Genomic DNA, 20,288 nt, shown 5'->3' on the forward strand with positions numbered 1-20,288 from the left:
TTATTTGATTGGATATAATTTTACCGGGAAAGTTGAGTAAATTTTTTGAATGTATGTTTGGTTGAAATTAAAATATTGATGGATAAATTTAGTTAAATTATCAAATAACCCTTATTTGAAACAACCCTTTATTCAACAAGCTTATTCCACATCGTCTTGGAGTTGAAGCTATCTACTCGCTCACTCGTCATTACAATTTTGCAATCAAAACAAATTCCACGCACTAGGAAAAGTCTCTCTCTCTCTCTCTCTCGCTTCGAAGTTTGAAGTTGAAAGCACGCAAACAAACAAGGCACAGCATTGCTCAATTCACAAGCTCCGTTGTATCTGAATCTCTGTGAATGGAGAACCTAATCTCTTTGGTGAACAAAATCCAGAGGGCTTGCACCGCTTTAGGTGACTACGGCGAAGCTAGTGCTTTGCCCACTCTGTGGGACTCTCTCCCCGCTATAGCCGTCGTCGGTGGCCAGGTTTGTTTCAATAATTTCAAAATTGACACCATTATTTGTCAACTAATTAAATTAATCACTTGCTTTTGTTATTTCAGAGTTCCGGAAAGTCCTCTGTCTTGGAGAGTATTGTTGGCAAGGATTTCTTACCTCGTGGATCAGGTAATTTATTATGCCATTAACAACATCATCTGCTAATTAAACTTTAATTAGTTACATCATGTATGTATGTGGTAATTGATGTGGTAATTTATTATGCTAATTAAACATTTGCTGGGATTGTTACTCGGCGACCACTTGTTTTGCAGCTTCACAAGACTGACGAGGGAAGCAGAGAGTATGCAGAATTTCAACACCTTCCCACCATCGCAAAGCTCACCAAACTCAAGTTCCTCACCTTAAAAAAGAGGGGTATATTTGTCATGCATTTTTAACCTTTTTCACTTATCCGATACCCTTAACTAAAACCACCTCTTGAAATGGCTTCCCCAACAGTGTCGATATCTGATTTTTGCACTTGAGATTGCTTTGCAGGGGAAACGGCTTTGCTGGGGAAATTTTCCTCAAAGCTTCAACCAAACGTGATTGAGTGAGATTTCCACATGCACTTACCCACCAAAATTTCAACTTCTCCCCAACCAAACACTACCTTAAGATTAAAAAAATTTAACTGCTATCAAATAATAAAAAATAAAAAGTTATTTAGTCATACTGAAAATGTGATTAACTTTGGAATTTTAACTAAGACAAGGCCCCCACACCTAACATGGCTCTGCTGCCACAACAATGACAGACCCAAAAAATTTTATTTATGTCTGCACATTAAGTGGCGGGGGCTGCCCCCGAAAATTTTTTTTTGTAAAAAAAATTTAAATCAACACTTGAACCCGCTTATAATCTAGTTGTTTCCATAACAAGCTGCAGGCAATAGTTTGACCAATTATTTTTCTCTTAAATCTTACCAATCCTCCAAAACAAAAATGAAAATATACTCCGATGCATCCATACATCATCATTCTATTTTATAGTGATGAATAAAAAAGTCAACACTACCTGTACAGAAGGCAAGCAAAATCACAGTGAAGACCTCATCTCTAGATATTAACTTATTTGAAAATGTCCTCTCTTTTTATAAAAATGAAACAGGAAACAAAGGATGAAGAGAGCATGGGGAATGGGTACATGACAGGGGAGGAAAAATAAGTTTTCTCTCTAATCAATTTGCATTGCTACGTTGTTTTAATCATTTCTGTACGTTGTTACGTTGCTAACTAATATAAGAATAAATATCATTTTTGATCCCTAACAAAAAATTATGTTCGCACTTTAGTCCATTATAAAAAAAATTAGTCACCTGGTCCCAATGAAATTCAAAGTGGATCCATTTTGGTCTTTTTGAGGAATTAATGTAGGTCTTTTTTGAATTTGTGAGGCACTATGATTTTAACTAAATTGATCAACTTTAAATTTTCTAGAGACCTCGAGACTATTTTTTTTTTTTTTGCAAGGGACTAAAATGAGACTATATTTTTTGTTAGGAACTTAAAAAGATATTTACTCTTAATATATATATTGAACCAAGAGAAAATAAAGATCTGCAACAAAAAAAGCAAAAAAAAAAAAACTGAAATCTAATATTTTATGTCCGAAGCGGGTCCGCCATTGGCTGTGAGGATATAATCCTCCATAAGTGGACTTGGATTGATGTGTGTTTTATTAATGGTGTCAGATATACTTCCCTACTATCAGTCAGATTGTACTGTTTTTCTAACTATTAACTGCATGTTACAGCAATGTTTTTATTGTTGGTAGGTTTAACTGTTTGGCCTTTAATGCCTTATTTATTTGCGTTCTCAACCATCGACTTATACAAATTACCTTTTTTTGTCTCTCGCTTTCACATATTTTTGCTGATTGTTTCCCTTCTTGTCAGCTTTTGGTGTGTATAGTCTAGAAGTACTCATTCTATACGTAAAAATTAAAATAACAATTTACTTCTCCAGCTACTTGACTTAAGTTTTTATTTTGAGAAAAATTAAAATTTCCTAGTATATTCCTTCCTGTGGAAAAGCAATGAGTGTTTAAATCCACAAGTACTGGCAGAGAAAAACATCACATTAGCTCCTTTATTTTTTGCTACAAGCCACAATGGGTTCAGAATGGGTTTTGACACTTCACTTATTGGATCCACCCAATGGTAATACTCGAAAAGTATTTTCGATGCATCCATGTTTGAAGGCACATCCATTGAACCAAACCAACTCTTCTATAGTCATTATTCTTGGTTAGCACTCTTGTAGAAGTGCATTTTGGACACAGCATGTTTTCTAATGTCTATATCATACTCATGAAATGCCTCCTATGTTCTTCACATTATTCACTCCGTTCATGACACAATAGATTTCGCGTATTAATAAAATCAAGATGAGATTCATAAGGTGGACATTTCCTAATATGCATTGGGTAAACATTATTGCAAATGCTATCATTGGATTTATTTTGGATTGACTTATTTTATGCTCAAAGTTTTTCAAGCAAAACCTCTTTCTTGAGCATTTCGATTACGATTACTAAGTACAAAAAGCTTGGCCTAACACGTTGGCCCTGGTCTGGTTACCCACAGTGTTGAATAAGGAAGATAGGAGGCGTCTGAATATGTATTATTATGCAATTTCACCTACTCTATACTTTCAGAAGAAGACGATAACAATTTAATAGAAAAATATAATATAAAACCATTAAATAAACTTCACCTAATAACTTAAGTTTTTGAGTTAAAATGATTCTTTATACAATCTCATTTCAAATACACAGCCGGTCTAAACACAAATAGATACCGCAGTAGTCAATAACATTATTCATCTTGTAGCAACATAATAGTAGAAACCACGTGGAAAGAAGAGTATCAATGAAGAAAAGGCCACCAATATCACAAGGAAATGAATGAATACAATGAAAACCTTGGGAATTCATTCAACTCATTACAGTATAGAAAAATCTAAAATATAACCCAGCAGCCTGTATCGTAGCAAAGTTCATCTAAGGATAAATGTTACAAGTATAGTTTACTACATCAAATCAAGGTTGTAAGCAGGCCTGTTTCTATAAAAATTAAAAAGGAATCCTCCTGTTTGGAAAGAAAACCAATTGAAATCCGACCCAAAAACAATTGAACCTATATATACCACAATATTCTTTACTATTCCTTTTGTGACTAATTGAAACCTGGGTCCAATTATTGAACTTGGGCCAAATAGGAAAAAGCTTTTGTTTGACTAATTGAACTCTATTCAAAATGTTCCACAGCCTTTAATGGGGCTTTTGTTTTCAAGAGCATCTCTTCATACTCGTCCTCAGGGTTTGACAGTGCAACAATAGCCCCTCCAGCTCCTATTGAAGCTTCACCCTCATGTATAATGACTGTTCTTATGACAATATTTAGATCAAATGTCTGATTATATGAGAAAAATCCAATACAGCCTGAGTAGATACCTCGAGAACAATTTTCAAGAGAATCAAGAAGTTCCATTGATCTCAACTTTGGTGCACCAGTCATCGAACCACCAGGAAATGCAGCTTTGACACAGTCTACAGCACTGACATCCGACCGCTTCTTCCCACGAATTGTACTCACCATTGTGTGAACAGTTGCATATGATTCCACATCCATGAGATGCGGCACATGAACAGATCCAGGATCACAAACACGACCAAGGTCATTCCTTAGAAGGTCAACAATCATCAGGTTTTCAGCCTGATCCTTTTCGCTGAAAGAGAGAAAACAAGTTAGTTCACAACATATTCCTTAGAGTGCTTTGCTATATCAACAAGTTATAATTCTGGATATTGAATTTTTGTATCAATCTGTAGTCCATTGTAAATTGGGTCTCGAATTCTCTTAAACATGTAAACTTTAGATAACAAATTCATAATTAAACACAAGATTGTATGTGCAACCAAATAGGGGTCTCACACATTTCAACGAGTCTTGATAGTTTCCAAATTAATGAAGCATCAAATATATTTGGAAAGTAATGTATCACACCACAAACAACGTCCTAAACAAATAATTCCAAAATTTAAACTAAAGTGGTGGTGATGGATAGACTTAAAAGTTCCCTGAAAAATATATAAGTCACCTGAGTTGTAATGTCAATTTGAGTTGCTCATCTTCCTCTTCGGTAGCACCACGAGCTATAGTACCTTTAATGGGCTTAGCTTCTAGCATATCATTCCTATCTAACTGCAGGAACCTCTCAGGGGAAGAACAACAAATACACAGATCTTGCTTTGAAAAATTAAGCCAAGCAGCATAAGGTGCTGGATTCCTTTCTCTCAAATGCAGGTAAAGTCCAAGAGAATTTAATTCCTCAATTGGTTTCCTTATCTGAGTTGTGAGGCACAACTCATAGCTTTCTCCATCTTTAATGTACTTTAGACACTTCTTGACATCCTCAATGTATTGCTCTCTAGGTTTTTCTGCTGTAAAACCAGCCTTACGTGAGGAAAAAGTTAAAGGACGAGAATCCTGTCTTTCCAAATCCATTCTCACGGAGCCATTTAAGCTCAGAAGCTTCTCCTCCGCATCATCTAACCACTGTGTCATACTTGAACTTTCTTCACGTATAGCCAATAAATAAACATCATCATTTTTGTGGTCAATAGCTACAAGATTATCAGCAAAGAAAAAACATGCATCTGGAGTTTTAGATTTGTGACGGTTAGATGTGACGCCACATTCAACTTTGAGGTTATACCTGCAACACAAGAAATCAAATATTTGTTTAGTGTTGGTTCACGGAAGAGATCAAAGTTTTATATAATCACAAGTAAACATGCTTAGCAACAAGGTTGGGATGGTTCAACATCCAAAAAATCAAAATGAAGGTTCACAATATTTCAAACATAAAATAGATATTGGGGGGGGGGGGGGTTATGATAATAAGACAATTAGTGATGATTATCATTCTTAAAAGAAAAAAACTAAGATAGATTTCAATTAACTTCATAAAATGACAGAAAGAAGGGAAGACCAGAAAAAGAAGTTATATCCATCAAGCAGAAAGTAAAAGCATCACCAAAAAAAAAAAAAAGATGAAATAAGAAAAGCATGAAATTTCTTGACATATCCTTAAGCATTCAGGTTGACTGAATGTACACATATAACTGCTTGAATTTATCACCTACCCGATGTAACCAACATATCCACCGTTAAAGTCAAATGGCAGACCTTCATAATCATTTTTATCATAATGATATGATTTGAGCTCCTGCAACATTATGAAGGCAACATATTTACGTGGGAGAAAGGAAAAAAAGGAAAAAAGATTAAATATTTAATTATGCCTGTTAAAAAAAAGTGAATATTTGCTCTATCATGATTGGGAAGATCCAAGTATGTCAAAATAATTTAAATATACATCAAGAAATAACATACATGATGGAGGTTCAATACACAGAAAATTTGACTTTTTCTGATGTCTTAACCCTGTTTACTTTGAATCCTACCCACCACTTACTTAATTTCTTAGCTTCATCTCTGATCAAAGCGAAAAACATGGCATTTTACTGATCTAAATCACATGAGAATGGGCATTAGGGATCATTTTGGCATATTTCAGAATTTTTTTCTTTTAGCATATTTTCTGTTTAGGATAAACTTTTTTGGGATGGAAAGAAATTTCGATAGAGAAAAAAAGGGGCAGTATAGTTGGGGAAGGATAAGATATCCTCCAAACCATAGAAACTAAATATAACAAATGTCAAGGATTAACTTCCACAAAAGCTTGAACTATTATGTAGTAGAAGCCTAATAATGACTCTATATCCTTATTCCTTAGCACGCCATTTCATGTGAGAGCCGCTTTAGGCTTGAAGCATACATAGACAAGCCAAACCATACATAGACAAGCCTATTTTTACCTTGCGCTAATTCAACTTAATTATGAAGAATGGGTGTGAAAATTATTGAACTTCTGATAGAGGTCCTAATGCTATGTCAAGGACCAATTTTCCTAGAAGCTTTAATTGTTAGGAAGAAGCCCAAGAATGTTCTTATATCTCTAAAAAAATAAGTCATATTCTAGTTGAGGACCGTAATATGCAAGAATAAAACATAAAACAGCCAAGATAGTTTCAGTATATACCTTGTTCAAAAAATCAAGAAAACCTTCTTCCAAGAATATTGTTTTGGCAGAACCTTGAGAATCTTCCATAGACAAATAGCCGCCGCCTTTTGAAAACCCATCACTGGAAAAAGAATGAAATATATATTATTTAACATTATATATAATTATCTATACCAAAGGGTTAAAAGGTAGACTAGTGTGACAGAAATATTTTTTCATGTTAATGCATCAATAAACTCACAAAGCATACACTGGAACACAAGTAGACCAACTATTTTGAAGAAACCCATTCACCAACACCTCAAATAAAATAACATAATTAAAAAGAATAGAATCTAAAATATGGAAGAGAATTGAAGAAATGAGAGAAATAATTATAATTAACAGTTAATCGGATTAATTTCAAACCTATGATCAGATAATCTGAACGTCAACTGCTTCCAAAGTGGTCCACCTTTTCCTCCCATGAATGAAAAGCGTGCTCTTCCCTTATCAAGATGGGAAGAACATTAATAGATATAGATAGAAATCAAGAACCGGTGAAAAATTGATAAAAAGCAGGAGAAAATGAAAGAAAGGTTAGAGAGAATTTTACTCTTCTGAATCCGTTAAAGAATGAACGAAATGAACCACAAAGGTTTTGCTACATTTATAATTGGGATAGTCATAACTATTCTAACTACTTGACAGCTAGGACAGTCAGACAGACAGCTAGACATAAACGAACTACTAAATTTCTCAGAATTGAGTATTACTATATAAGATTATAAGCTTTGGTGGAAAAACATAGCATATAATGAAGTATATTACCACAATATGAAGAGATGCTATGTTGTTCGATGATTATAGTTTAAAGATCCAAGTGAAAAAAGAGCTTATTTATGTATTCTGTATTATAAACATCGTCTAGAAATGGGTTGATGATAAAAAAAAAATATTTTCAGCTTCATGTATAAAGAATCAAAGATAAGCTAAACATGAATTCATATAAATACCTTCTCTGTGGAGGAGCTATCCAACCAAAAGGTGTTTTCAGCTTCATGTCCAAACAACCCACAAAATATATTTTTTGCGCCACCAATTTGACCAGCCAAGTGACCAAATTTTCTCCATTTCAACTTCAAACATTTATAACCAGTGCTTGCATGATGAGAATTTACCATGTTGAACATTTCTAACCACTTCATCTCAGCTTTATTATATACCAAATGTCTATCTCCATGAACTATTTTTTTCAGCTGGTCCACTGCACTATTCTCTGAATTAATACTTCTGTGAACTTCTCTATACAGTCTACTAGCACTTGAAACCTGCATGCATGCTAAAAAGAGTTTACTGCTCAGGTAAATTAAAAGGAACTAACATATAAATTTGAAGGCCAATGGAAATTAAGAATAAAAATATGGAGCATGTAAACAATGTTAAAGTGATCTTACTCTAGTTTAAGAGATCTAGATATTTACTAGACCCTAATGAAGACTAGCATACAAGATACAACTAAATATTTGCATCAGACCATTTTTTTTAATCTCATCCAAAAAGAAAAAAAAGTCTAACACACAGCAGAAAGAGCAAAGTGGCCTCCTCAACTGGGACGGATCTAGAAAACATCTCAAGGGGGAACTATAAGTGAACAAACTTAGATACTGTATTATAAAAATTAAAGTCAAGTTGAAGTGGTAAAAATATTTTTTTAAGTATTAGTAACAACAGTCATGTAAGCGTTAGTGGGTCACAAAACCACTGACTTTTTATGTAAAAAACTGCATATATATTTTTTAAAAGATTGAGCAGGGGAGTAATTAAGCAAACATTAATCCCCCAAATTAGTATCGACAAGCACTTTTAAAAGCAAGTATGACAGACAGAGAGAGTTGTAATGAGGGGGGATAAAAATCAAAGTTCTTCAGTTTACCATCAGAATTAGCATGATTTTCCTTGTTGTATGATGACCTAAATCTCAGCCAATAATCATCCGTAATCTCTCTAAAATTCTTGAATATTTGACTTCCATGGCAAGTTGCAACACTCTCTGGATGAAACTGAAGGTCAAAATTGTTGAGGTGAACATAGTTAACAATAAATAAATAAATAAAAACACAAAGCTAAGATTATAGACAGATCATTTCTGTATTTAACACCTGCACACCATAGTGTGGTCTTGTAGAATGCATGATTCCCATAAGAACTCTTGCACTTCTAGTTTTTCCATAATCAGAAAGGTTTGAACTTCCATTTCCTACTTGAGCTAAAAGAGGATCAATAAAGATGCCTTGCTCTGTCTGAATTTCATGAGCATTGTACTTGTCACAATCCTTAGACCCAAAAAATGGAAGTGTGCTAGTGGAAGAGGTCCATGCTATTGGAATGAGCTCTTCAGGAAGTGATTCTGAATCTATAACCAGCGAATGATATCGAACCACCTTAAATATGTGCAAACAACAAATATGACTGGCGGTGGTAGATTAGACAGCTCTTAATTAAATTTTGACAAGAGTAAATTTAACAGGAAAGAAAGAAGGTAGACAAACAAATTGCAATGGAGCAGTTTGCATCCGCACATAATTCATATTTTAGATGAAGGATTGCATCTCTGAATCATATGAAATCTTTTCAGTATTATCAACTAGTTATTTACTTACACAGCCATTTTTTTGGCTGAAAGACAAACTATGGTAATGGACTATAGCAGGGGGCATCTGGTTTACAGAACGTTCTAGAATTCCCAGGAATAGCTCTGTCTTTTTATCAAAATTGAATAGAACAACAGTGATTTTGGAAGTATGACTAAGATTACTATGAATTTGCAATTCAACCAAACACATTGATCCAACATTCCTAAGAATTTCAATTGAGAATGTTCGAAGCAAACCAAAACACTTTTGGTGGCATTCCATGGTACCAACACCAACTATCTGTTGTAGCTCTTCCTCACTCACTCACTCACTCACAGCCACCCAAAATCTCCCTCTCACCCAGGAAAAAATAAAGAAACATAGTAAAACCTCCACAAAAAGAAAAAGAAGACATCTTCCTTATCAACAACACTTTATATATACTTGAATCAGAAAAAGAAAATATTGTATTAAGAGACAAGAATAATACAGACCAAGAGCATCAGGAATCCTCTTGAAACAAAGGAGACAAGGAAAAAAGACAAATAGAGATGAAAAGATCAGCTGAAGGGGCTCTCCAATCCTTCGCCATATTTGATCAAGAAACTTTCCTTAAAGAAACCACGAGAACAAACCCACATAGAAGCAAAAGATATTTCCCCTTAACCAAATATGTCATGGCTTGCAAAACGAGCACAATACCACAATACCTTTCCCTTATCTTTTCCACCCCTAAAAATTCGTAAGAGATAATATTCTCACAAGTCAAAGACCAAATTATGTATTCACTAGGAATCCTAAACAACTAGCCCATAACTGCTAAGAAACATCAGTGTTATGTAACCAACTCTCCCAAAAGCTTAATCTATTAGATGAAATCACATATATAATTTTATATTATATTATTTCTTAACACACTCCCTCACGCCAAGAGCCTTATAGGATTGAAGCGTGGACAATTTATGGGTCCACCACACCAAGAGCTTTTTTTTAAGTTTGAAACTTGGATTTAAGTGTTTACTTGATAGAAGAATAGGGGCTATAAGATCGAACTCTAGACCCCTGGAACGTAGAAGCCATGATATCATGTCAAGAACCAATTCTCCCAAAAGCTTAACATATTAAGTGAAGAAAAATTAAGGTTTAAATTTAAAGTTTCCTTGTGTCGAAATGACTTGTATGTCTCAAGTATGAATATGATAAACTTAAGATAGAATTGTATGTAAGTATTCAAATTCTCTAAAAAGCTTGAAGGATTCAAATTCATATTCTTTCAGATATATAGAGGCACAAACACACCTTGAAACCAGAATTTCTTCCAGAAGGTATGTCATGAAAAAGCTGGCAGCCATTGTGCTCAACTTCACTAAACAGTACAAAGAAATAGTTAATAGAAGGGAGAAGTAACAGATATGAGACCTTTAAATGAAAGTTTTGTTTTAGGTATATTCATCTTCCTGAGTGTAGCAATTACATAATAACAACCGAAAAAACAACAGATAAGTTTTTGAAATGTTTAACTGTACCTTAAACGTCCATGGATTGGTTCAGCTGCATGGACCACTTGAGCGCCATGCACATAACCTAACGCCTATCATATCATATATTAAGCAATTAAACAATGAAAAGAACATAATGTAAACAATAGTTATGAAAGGCAGAAGTATGACATCTGATATTATGAGTCAAAAAGATGAATCAAACAGGACTAAGTTTAATATATCACTTAATAGCAGGTAAGACACGACAACATAAGATTACAGGAGGCATTTGTGAAGAAGTTCATAGGCAATATCAGGCATTTGTGAACTTTGTTCTTAATGTCCGAAGGAAGAAAGTGATACATTTGACCCAAAAGTCATAGGTCTCTAACTCAAACAAAGCGTCCAGAATTGATAGTCTGTACTCTGTAGTCACATCACTTGTTTGAACTAGAAGAAAAACCAAAAGAGCATGTTGTTCACTATGTTTTATACAGTAGAATTACCAGTCCTATTAAACTAGAAGACTAGAGAATTGCTATTTCTTTATTCCACTACAATCTGGTACAATGGAATACCCATTCCCATTGCCTCCAACGCATATGGGAGTCCCTACTCCATTCCTGGTCAGAATGTGCCTTTGAATTTTGTATTCAAACAATTGACCAAATTATACAGAAAACCTTTTGAGGGGATTTTTTGCTATTTATATCATATATCACATATGGGATTAAATTACATCTTTAAAAAAATTAATAGATTATCATCTTAATATTTGTTTTTAAGACAAGTATATTATCATCATCATCCTATAGTCTTCTCCCCTTCCTTCTAGTTTCTAGCATAGCAAACCAGTGAATAGAATGAAAAATTCACCCCATTTTCACATAGAAACCGTGCTACCAAAAATATTGATTCCATTCCAAGCTGTCCAGTCTCCAGTCCAATTAAAAAAAACTTTGTATAGTACTAAATGTAACTGTAAGACACACAACTTATCTTCTCTAGAAGAAATGAGATAAAGGATGAACATAGTGTGACAAACCCTACTTAGATGCTAATATAGTATGATTTCTCATAATATTATAGAAGGTAACGCAAAACAACAATTAGAGGAATAAAGTTGTGTTATGTTAAGACGAAACCTAAATTCAAGAAATACAGTGTACTATATTGAAAGTTGTGCAGGATAATAACAGTACAAGTTGAAACCTTAAAAATTTTAGGTAATATTCTGGAAAGGAAGAACACATGATATATTGAAGGTTTGCTAAGAAAGAAAGTGGTTAAATTAGATAGGAAAAAAACAAGGGCAACAGTCTTGCAAAAAAGAGAAGAAAATACCTGGTGTCCAAGGCAAACACCCAGAACAGGAATATCCCAGCATTTAAGCAATAGCTGAAGACAAATACCTAAAGCATACAAAACCATTTCCAAAAAAATTAAAATAAAGAATCGTTCACACCTCATGAAACAAAGATTAGGATAAAAGACAAGTCATAATGTACAAGGCTCCCTGACATGTAGGGGTACGGGTGAGGGTCGATTGTACGCAGCCTTACTCTTGCATTTTTGCGGAGAGGCTATTTCCCAGACCCAAACCTGTGACCTTTCAGTCACAAGGAACAATCTTACCATTACTCCAAGGCTCACCCTTGAAACAAAGATCAGGATAACATATTAAATTAAATCATAATTTAAATTCTGCAAACTATATCAGGTGTCCTTTTAGAACACATAGGCATAGTTATACTTACAACCCATGTGGTGTGAAGGTGTTTCACTTACACGGTTACACCCCCTTTGAGTGTAATAGAGGTGAGAATGTTGAGTGAACATGTACGCAAATATAAAATTAGGAACAAATGTATTCAGGAAAAAGTTGGTTTGGTCATGCATTAAGTAGACCAATCGAGGCTTTAGTGAGGAAACCGGATCAAATGGTAGATAGTCCAATTTTAGGAGAAACCATTAACAATGACCTTATTCTAAATGGGATTTTTGAAAATTTTGGCTTTGATGCAGTCTAATGGTGTTGATTGATCCATGTAACTAATCCCATCTAGTGCAATAAGACTTGGTTGTTGTTGTTGTTATTAAGATTGAACGTTTCAATATTTTATGTTCTTGAAATCTGAATATCTTCTCCTAAAATCTCATTTTGCATCTGGGTAACTATAAATGGTGTTGAAGGTCAAGTCTGATCACAAAAAAATAACAGTGGTTGTCATGTGACTCTTATGTAAAATTTCTGTTAGATGAGTTACCCTTCAACCAATTTATTGAGCTACACGGCCACCAGAGGTATCAGTGAACCAAAATATTTCACAGATTGTAAGTTAAACACCCCTAAACCCACAATGGCAGAAAGTGTAGTTTCACCATGAAGATATCATAGAATTATACAAAGGTCATTCAATGTTCCACTCAACAAATATTTACATCTATAATTGCAGCAACTTATTTTCTGTTGCATCTTCTGGAGCAATAAATGTAATTAAATTATCAGTCCACAGCAATATTCCATGATTCTCACCAATATCTTCAGGGCATGCTGGAGAACCAGGTCCAGGAGATATTACAATGTTATCAAATGCATTTTCCTCATACAAGTAATGGCAAAGTTCTTCCCATGTCCAATCATCATTTCGGATCACCACAGGAGGGACTGGAAAAATGAAAAACCAAACCAGCTGTTAAAATGGACGTCAACTCCTTACATTAACTTCTTATACCTTCCAAGCAGAGTATTCTGTATGAGATTTTAGAACAGATGTTTAATACTTGTACAAAATAGTGTTATTTTGGTTCTTATTGATAGTCTAATTATTTTCAGATAAAGGGGGAAGCTAATTATACACAGCAAACAAATATATTTTTGACAGCAGTGTTCTACTATATGCATCTAGAACAGTTCTACTTGAATCTGTTAGAATTTAGTGTGTTATCGAATAACAGAATCGAAATATATTTTTTTTTAACATCAACTCTAAGGTGATCACTCAATGATTGGCCATTACAGCTCCACTCAAACATGTCTGTTAATGCAGTTGTTCTGAGACCCCAGAAGCTTTTATTCTCTTCAATTGATTTCTACATATAAGTTGCAAAAATAAACAATTTGATCCATCATATTAATATAAATAAATATGCTCACTGAATTTTCAACATGTAGTGTTCTTTTTATTTTGTACAGCTTGATGACGGAATGATATTGAACTATATCTCTATAATGAACCACTTAGTCAATTATTGGATTAGATTATTTTTAAGGAAAAATTGTTTTTTTTCTTTTCTCCAAAAGCTCTCTCAGTGAGATATTATATTATAAGATATCTTAAAAAACAAGATATGCTAATCCAATATCATACTTAGGAATCAACATTTTCCAATTGTTTTCTACCCACATCTACATTCAAATGAGATAGAGAGATCGAGAGAGAGAGAGAACTAACCACCATTAACAATAGATAGCTCCTGGTATATATTGTATGTGTAACTGTCATAGTTGTCAATCAACAATGTCCTCACAAAATCTGGCTTCTGCATAGGCACCTGTATCCTTCTCTTTCTTTTGTATGACTCTTCTAAGTGGCTATGCATTAATTGACAAGATATCATCGTGTTTCTTCCATCACGATGACATACTCGCATATCATCTTTCTTAACGAAACAAGAAACCCTCACTGACGGTCTAGACAAAAGAAAATTCACATTTGTGTATTGCATGGCTTCACTTGCAGGACAGGTGAGCTCAGAAGATAACAAACGCAAAGTCAAGTTCATTTTTGTAGGAAAAGTATATGAACACGTGGTCTCCACTACTACCACACCTTCTGCAGATCAATACGCATATAATTATTAGCTCCATATACACATGAATCAAATTAAGAAAAGCTAGCATGTTTTTAGCTTGTAATTATATGCAAATAACAAACTAAAATACACTATATAACAAATCATAATCATTTGTATAAAGCGAACACATGGAGAAACAAATTCAAGTAAGAAAATAAAAATTAAAAACGTCCGAGGATGAAATTCGACAAGAAAATCAAAATGATGATGAGTATAAACAAAGAAATAGACTCATATATGGTTGTTAAGAACTTACATGTTTTGTTCTATTGCGAACAAGAACTTGCAGATTCAACAGATCACGAAGAGATACTAATAGCCATGAGCAAAATCACGTACGAGAAAAAAAAAAAAAAAAAAAAAAAAAAAAAAACTGAACAGAAGAGAACAGAAAAGATAAGAGGAAGAGAAGAAGAAGTTAAGAGTAAAAATGAAGCGTTATAAATCAGAAGGAAAAAGAAGAAACACGTGATTTGGTTATAAGATGAATGTAAAGGGAAAATGAGAGAAGGGGGTTGGTCGATGGTGGTGGTGGCGGTCAGGATTCGGAGCGGGTGGTGGAGAAGTTGTTGCTCGGTTAAGGCCTTTTGAAAGCCTTTGAGGGATTCGAACTTTATAATATAATGTATTGATTTGCGTGCTTGCGCCACTTTTATTTTTTATTTTATAGATTCTAATTGAGGCTTTTGGCATGTGAGAAAAGTTACGATGTTGGAAAATTATGTAATAAAATATATTAGATTTGGATTGTTGGATGCAGATCAAAATAATTAATAATAGATTGATTATTTGATATGAAGTAATAATAGATTTATTATCGATTTATTTGTTTTATGTAACATGTTTAGTCAAGCATTTCAGTTAGACCATCCTTCCATGCCAATTGGTCAATTTGTAATTTTGTATCATGGTGGGACGCCTCCACCAACCCTGAATATATACGCTCACACCATTTTGTGACAATATGCTTACATTTATGTGAAGCACAAAATGGAAGATGTATGCAAGAGATTTAATACAAAATAATCCTAAAGTTGTTTTAATTATTAGCTACTTATTTTAATACAAAATAAAAGAAGCACTTACTAGCTACTTATTCAAATTATAATTATAATTATTATAATTATAATTATTTTAATTACTTAAAGTTGTTACGAAACGAATATCTTTATAAATTTCATAATTCTAATATGAATAATCTATTTTTAAGATATGCATAAATTAACTCAAATATCACTTAAATACAAATATTCTTTGCATTATTATCGGGGGATTCAAATATTTAGTCCCCTTAATTGAAATCTGAATATTAACAACTTAAAGTAAAACAAAAATTTAAAAATTATTGTCAATTAAAAGAGGAAGAATATTTTTTAATCTGGGTATTTCACCAACTGTTTGTTGCCAAATATTATCCTTGAAGTTGAAGATTCTGAGTTTTTTTATCAGAATGATAATACTGAAATTCGAACTTATAATTTTATATAAATTATTCATACTAATTCTTTTTCAGTTGCTTAGGTCTTATTATTTTAATTTTATTTTTGATAATGTATCTCCTAAAAAAATATGGTAAGAAATAAACATAAAATATTAAATAAAAATATAAGTATTTAATGTCTCGTAAAATTAAAATTAAAAATTATTTAATATTTTATCTTTTTAAAAATATTAAGGATAAGTGATCAAAAAAGTTTAACTTCTATCAAAAAAAAAAAAAAAAAAAAGTTTAACTTCTTAACTTCTGTCTTAAAGTTATATATCAAGATAAACTTTACTATCTTATCGGCGAGTGTCATAAAAATATTAATGAATATTTAACAACTCTTTTTTTTTTTTGTAATCAATATTTAACAACTCTTTAAACATTTTTAAGAACAACATTTATGAGCATTTCATATTTTCTATCAATTTTTTTAATCAAATGAAAAATTAGATATTATTTTTTCCAAAATAATAGATGCTCTATATTTTATAATTTTGCTTTGAACTAATATCTAAAAGCCATTGATCTTACATTAATATAACTACTCTGATTTGTAAGTATGTGACATCATTTATCTGTTTTGATTTAACGATCTCGAATGAAGTGTTAAACCTTTAATTTGAAATGATTCTACCTTGTTATCAAAAAAAAAAAAAAAATGATTCTACCTGTGTGTGGAGATTTTGATTCCAACACAAGAATAAAAAATCTTACCCTCATCTCAACCATTAATATCCGTATAATTTATAGAATTAGATCAACTAAATAGTAATAATGTCAATTTCTTAGGCTAAACTATATTTTACTCTCACATCAATTAATCCATTTTACTTTTTATACATGAAATTCAATTTTTAACACTTAATTCCTCTAAACTATGTAAAAAGTGTAACTTGTATTTTTTATCAAACTTTTTCGTGATAGTTGAGAAGCAGAATACTTTTGATTTTGTAAAAAGCACGTCAAATTTAAGTATTAAAATTTCTCACATCTTTTTTACATGCAAATTGCCATCGTCAAGTTTAACAAAATAATAATAATATATACTTTGGGTTCTTTTTCCTACAGTTATTGCATATGAGATTTTTTGTAGCAGACACACAGGAAAAATAGGATCCACTTATTTAAAAAAAAAAATAGAATCCATATCTTGACTTTCTATGTGTTGGTGCAAAAAAAAAATTACAGCAACAGTATAGCTATATTTTCCATATACTTTTTAGTAGGATTTTGTTGGGAATTTCTAAAGTATCTGGAATTTTATGCAGATTCCTATAGCAATATTGTTACAAAATTACAATAATTGAAAAAAATGAGATTTGACTTCACCCAAAATCGGGCTACAGCAGAGATCAAATTCAATATAAGAAAATTCAAAGTAGTCAATATACAACACTCTCATTTTTTTCTAAATCCAAGAACTCAATATACATCCTCTCATTATTTCTCGTACAATTGAATTTTATCTTTTCTTTACCTCTCAAAACTCAAATAGCTCACACCTCAAAGTATAATATCTCTTATTACTCATTTTAAAATCAAGAAACTAATGTTGTTCTAGCCAATAATAATAGAGTCAATCAATTTATTGTTATTTCCAATAATAAAGTCAATCAATTCTGCATTATTAATAATAATAATGGAGTCAATTAATTTACCGTTATAATGGAATGAAATAATTTTTTATCACTATTCTAGCAAGATTTTGATGCCCATAAACTTTTGCCTTCAATGCTAATAGATTTAAGAGAGTTATAACCTATATGCTAACAAAAATATAAAATGTACATATAAATGAAGAAAATTAATCCACATAAAAGTAAGACATAATTTGCTCAATTTTTTTTGGTATACCGATCTTAATTACCTCTTAGAGGCAAGTTGACCCCGAATATTTCACAAGCTTCAACTCTTTGAGTCCGCTATAAAACTAATCTGGAATCGAGACTTAGTCACATCTAAAGCTCATCATCTCTTCTCAAATATATATTTGGTGAAAATCGAACTCAAATTCTCTCCTCACTTTACTCAACCTATATTACCAACTGAGCTACATCTATTGCATAATTTGCTCAAATTTTCGATTAAACCATCAAATTGATAATCGAGTCGACTCCTCATTCAATTATTGCAACTATACTTTTAGGGGGCGTTTGGTTGAAGATAAATTTTAAGAATACTAGAGAAATGTAATTACTAGGTATCCATAGGGAAAGTTGAATAGATGGGGAAGTTAAAAAAAAAGTAGTTTGGTTTGACAAAATTTTACCAAGGAAATATATGACAAAAAGTGTGTCAATGTAAGGGTTCAGATCTGTAACAGAAGAAGGAGAAGGAGGGATTGATGAGATAAGAGTAGAGAGAGAGAAATTAGAGAGAGGATTGTCCAACTTTTTCATATCTTCTATTCCAGCCCTTCTTTGGCTATATACTCGTATCACTTACATTATTCCTGTTTCTAATTTTCTGGGTTTTCATTACAACATCTGTTAATACTATAAAGTGGGCCGACTATTGAAAATAGTCTGCTAAGTAATTGGGCTTCTTTCTGACTCTAATGGGCCTGTTCTCCTTCAGTCCATCCAAATGAGTCGCAACACTCCCTCGCCCATCAAAACTAACATCGTCTGCGATGTTGCTTGGGCCTGTGCTGGGTTGGCCCAAATCGTGTGCCTTCCTACTTAGTGTAACTGAGCTGTCGGTGGCTGGTAGCCGTTGAGAAGTGGGTGGACAGCTATCCAGCATTAAAGACGGATTGGATGGGGAAGGGATAAGAATCTGCGTGGCCTCCTCCTGATTGGTTGTAGGAGGGCAGCAATAATGACAGGTTGGTGGCCCAATGTCTGAATTGAAGTTGAGACAGTGGGACTTTGTGCTGTTTCATTTGCACCTTCAGTTTCCAAAGAAGTCCTTTGACGTTGGGTAAGGTTACTGTTGTGAGGCAAAGGGGAAACCTTTTCTATTACTCCGGCGGCTAAAAGGGACTCATCCTCCCATGTGGATTCCTCTGGTGGCAAGCCTCGCCATTGAACCAATACTTGAGGAGTATCTTTTCCATTTTTCCAGACCGAGCGATGGCCAACAAAGGCAGCTGGAACGTGAACCGGAGGTGTACGGTGGAGATCCGGTGAAAATTGGTGAACTTGATGACTTCCTGACGGCAAAAAAGGCCGTAAGAGTGACACATGGAAAACCGGATGCACGCGAGAGCCCTCCGGAAGTTTAAGGCGGTAAGCAACACTGCCGATACGCTCTAGGACTTCGAATGGCCCATAATAACGAAGACCCAACTTCTGCGAGGACCGGTGGTGGACGGACAGCTGCCGGTACGGTTGCAGGCGGAGTAGTACCTGATCTCCGACGGTAAAGGTAAGATCTTTACGTCTTTTATCAGCTTGATTTTTCATGAAAGCCTGTGCTTTTTTTAAATTCATCTTCAATGATGCGAGGATCTTGGAGCGCTGGTGCAGATCCGAGTCTACAGCTTCTATGGACGTGGTGCCCAGCGTATAATCCAGGAGGCATGGAGGAATTCTACCATACGTGGCCTGAAAAGGTGTGGTTCCAGACGATCTGTTGAAGGCGGTGTTATAGTGAAACTCCGCCCAACTCAGAAACCGATGCCAAGCTTTGGGATTGTCATGTACGAAACAACGAAGGTACTGTTCCAAACTCCTATTCATGCATTCGGTTTGACCGTCCGACTGGGGGTGGTAGGCAGAGCTAAAATGCAAAGCTGTCCCATGGAGACGAAACAGAGTTTTCCAAAACTCGCTGGTGAAGATGGGGTCTCTGTCCGAAACGATGGACTTAGGGGGCCCATGTAGTTTGCCCACAGTATCCCAAAAAACTTGGGCTACTTTAGATGCTGAGTAACGTGATGGCAAGGCCGCAAAGTGGGCACCTTTGGTGAGCCTTTCCACCACAACTAAAATGTCTGTAAATCCCCCAGAATTGGGTAAATGGGTAATGAAATCCATGGTCAACTCCGACCAAATGGATTCGGGGACCGGTAGGGGTTGTAGTAGACCATAGGGAAAATGATTCAAAGCTTTGGTTTTCTGACAAATATCACATTGTTGTATAAAGTGCTGAACATCCCTCTTTATGTGTTTCCAGGTAAATTTGGCTCCTAGTCTCAGGAGTGTGCGTCGAATGCCAGCATGCCCGCCAACCTTGGACGAGTGGAAATCATGAAGAAGAGAAGGGATCAAAGAAGAGCCCACTGGGATGTACAAACGGTGGCGGTGGAACAACAAACCCTGGTGAAG

General features: G+C 34.0%; 1 protein-coding gene and 1 long non-coding RNA gene across 2 annotated transcripts; one reads left to right on the forward strand and one right to left on the reverse strand.

Annotated features, from left to right (window-relative positions):
• The first annotated feature begins 287 nt into the window (after positions 1 to 287).
• LOC133292660 (uncharacterized) lies at positions 288 to 1,964 on the forward strand. The gene is made up of 3 exons (XR_009748955.1): positions 288 to 470; positions 548 to 611; positions 758 to 1,964. It is a non-coding gene; the product is annotated as an uncharacterized LOC133292660 (long non-coding RNA).
• A 1,425-nt stretch (positions 1,965 to 3,389) lies between these two features.
• On the reverse strand, positions 3,390 to 14,481 carry LOC133292624 (aminodeoxychorismate synthase, chloroplastic). The gene is made up of 13 exons (XM_061491050.1): positions 14,129 to 14,481; positions 13,210 to 13,341; positions 12,018 to 12,085; positions 10,719 to 10,783; positions 10,492 to 10,558; positions 8,719 to 9,000; positions 8,493 to 8,619; positions 7,573 to 7,898; positions 6,986 to 7,065; positions 6,596 to 6,698; positions 5,637 to 5,719; positions 4,589 to 5,206; positions 3,390 to 4,216 (listed from the first exon to the last, which is right to left on the reverse strand). Exons 1-13 carry the CDS (start codon positions 14,457 to 14,459, stop codon positions 3,736 to 3,738), a joined length of 2,763 nt encoding a protein of 920 aa, XP_061347034.1. The 5' UTR covers positions 14,460 to 14,481; the 3' UTR covers positions 3,390 to 3,735.
• Between the last annotated feature and the right edge of the window lie 5,807 nt (positions 14,482 to 20,288).

This window comes from Gastrolobium bilobum, unplaced genomic scaffold (assembly GCF_033153095.1).
Source record: "Gastrolobium bilobum isolate Gb01-03AN ecotype WA unplaced genomic scaffold, APGP_CSIRO_Gbil_v1 utg2408, whole genome shotgun sequence".
Classification (NCBI taxonomy): domain Eukaryota; kingdom Viridiplantae; phylum Streptophyta; class Magnoliopsida; order Fabales; family Fabaceae; genus Gastrolobium; species Gastrolobium bilobum.

Bases quoted from the DNA above. Each gene is read 5' to 3' on its own strand.
- LOC133292624 (XM_061491050.1), bottom strand. From the start codon at position 14,459: ATGAACTTGACTTTGCGTTTGTTATCTTCTGAGCTCACCTGTCCTGCA. The intron at 5,720-6,595 runs GTATATACTGAA...ATAATGTTGCAG, and splicing joins TTCTTGATTTTTTGAACAAG to GAGCTCAAATCATATCATTA. The intron at 5,207-5,636 runs GTAGGTGATAAA...CTTGTGTTGCAG, and splicing joins GGATATGTTGGTTACATCGG to GTATAACCTCAAAGTTGAAT.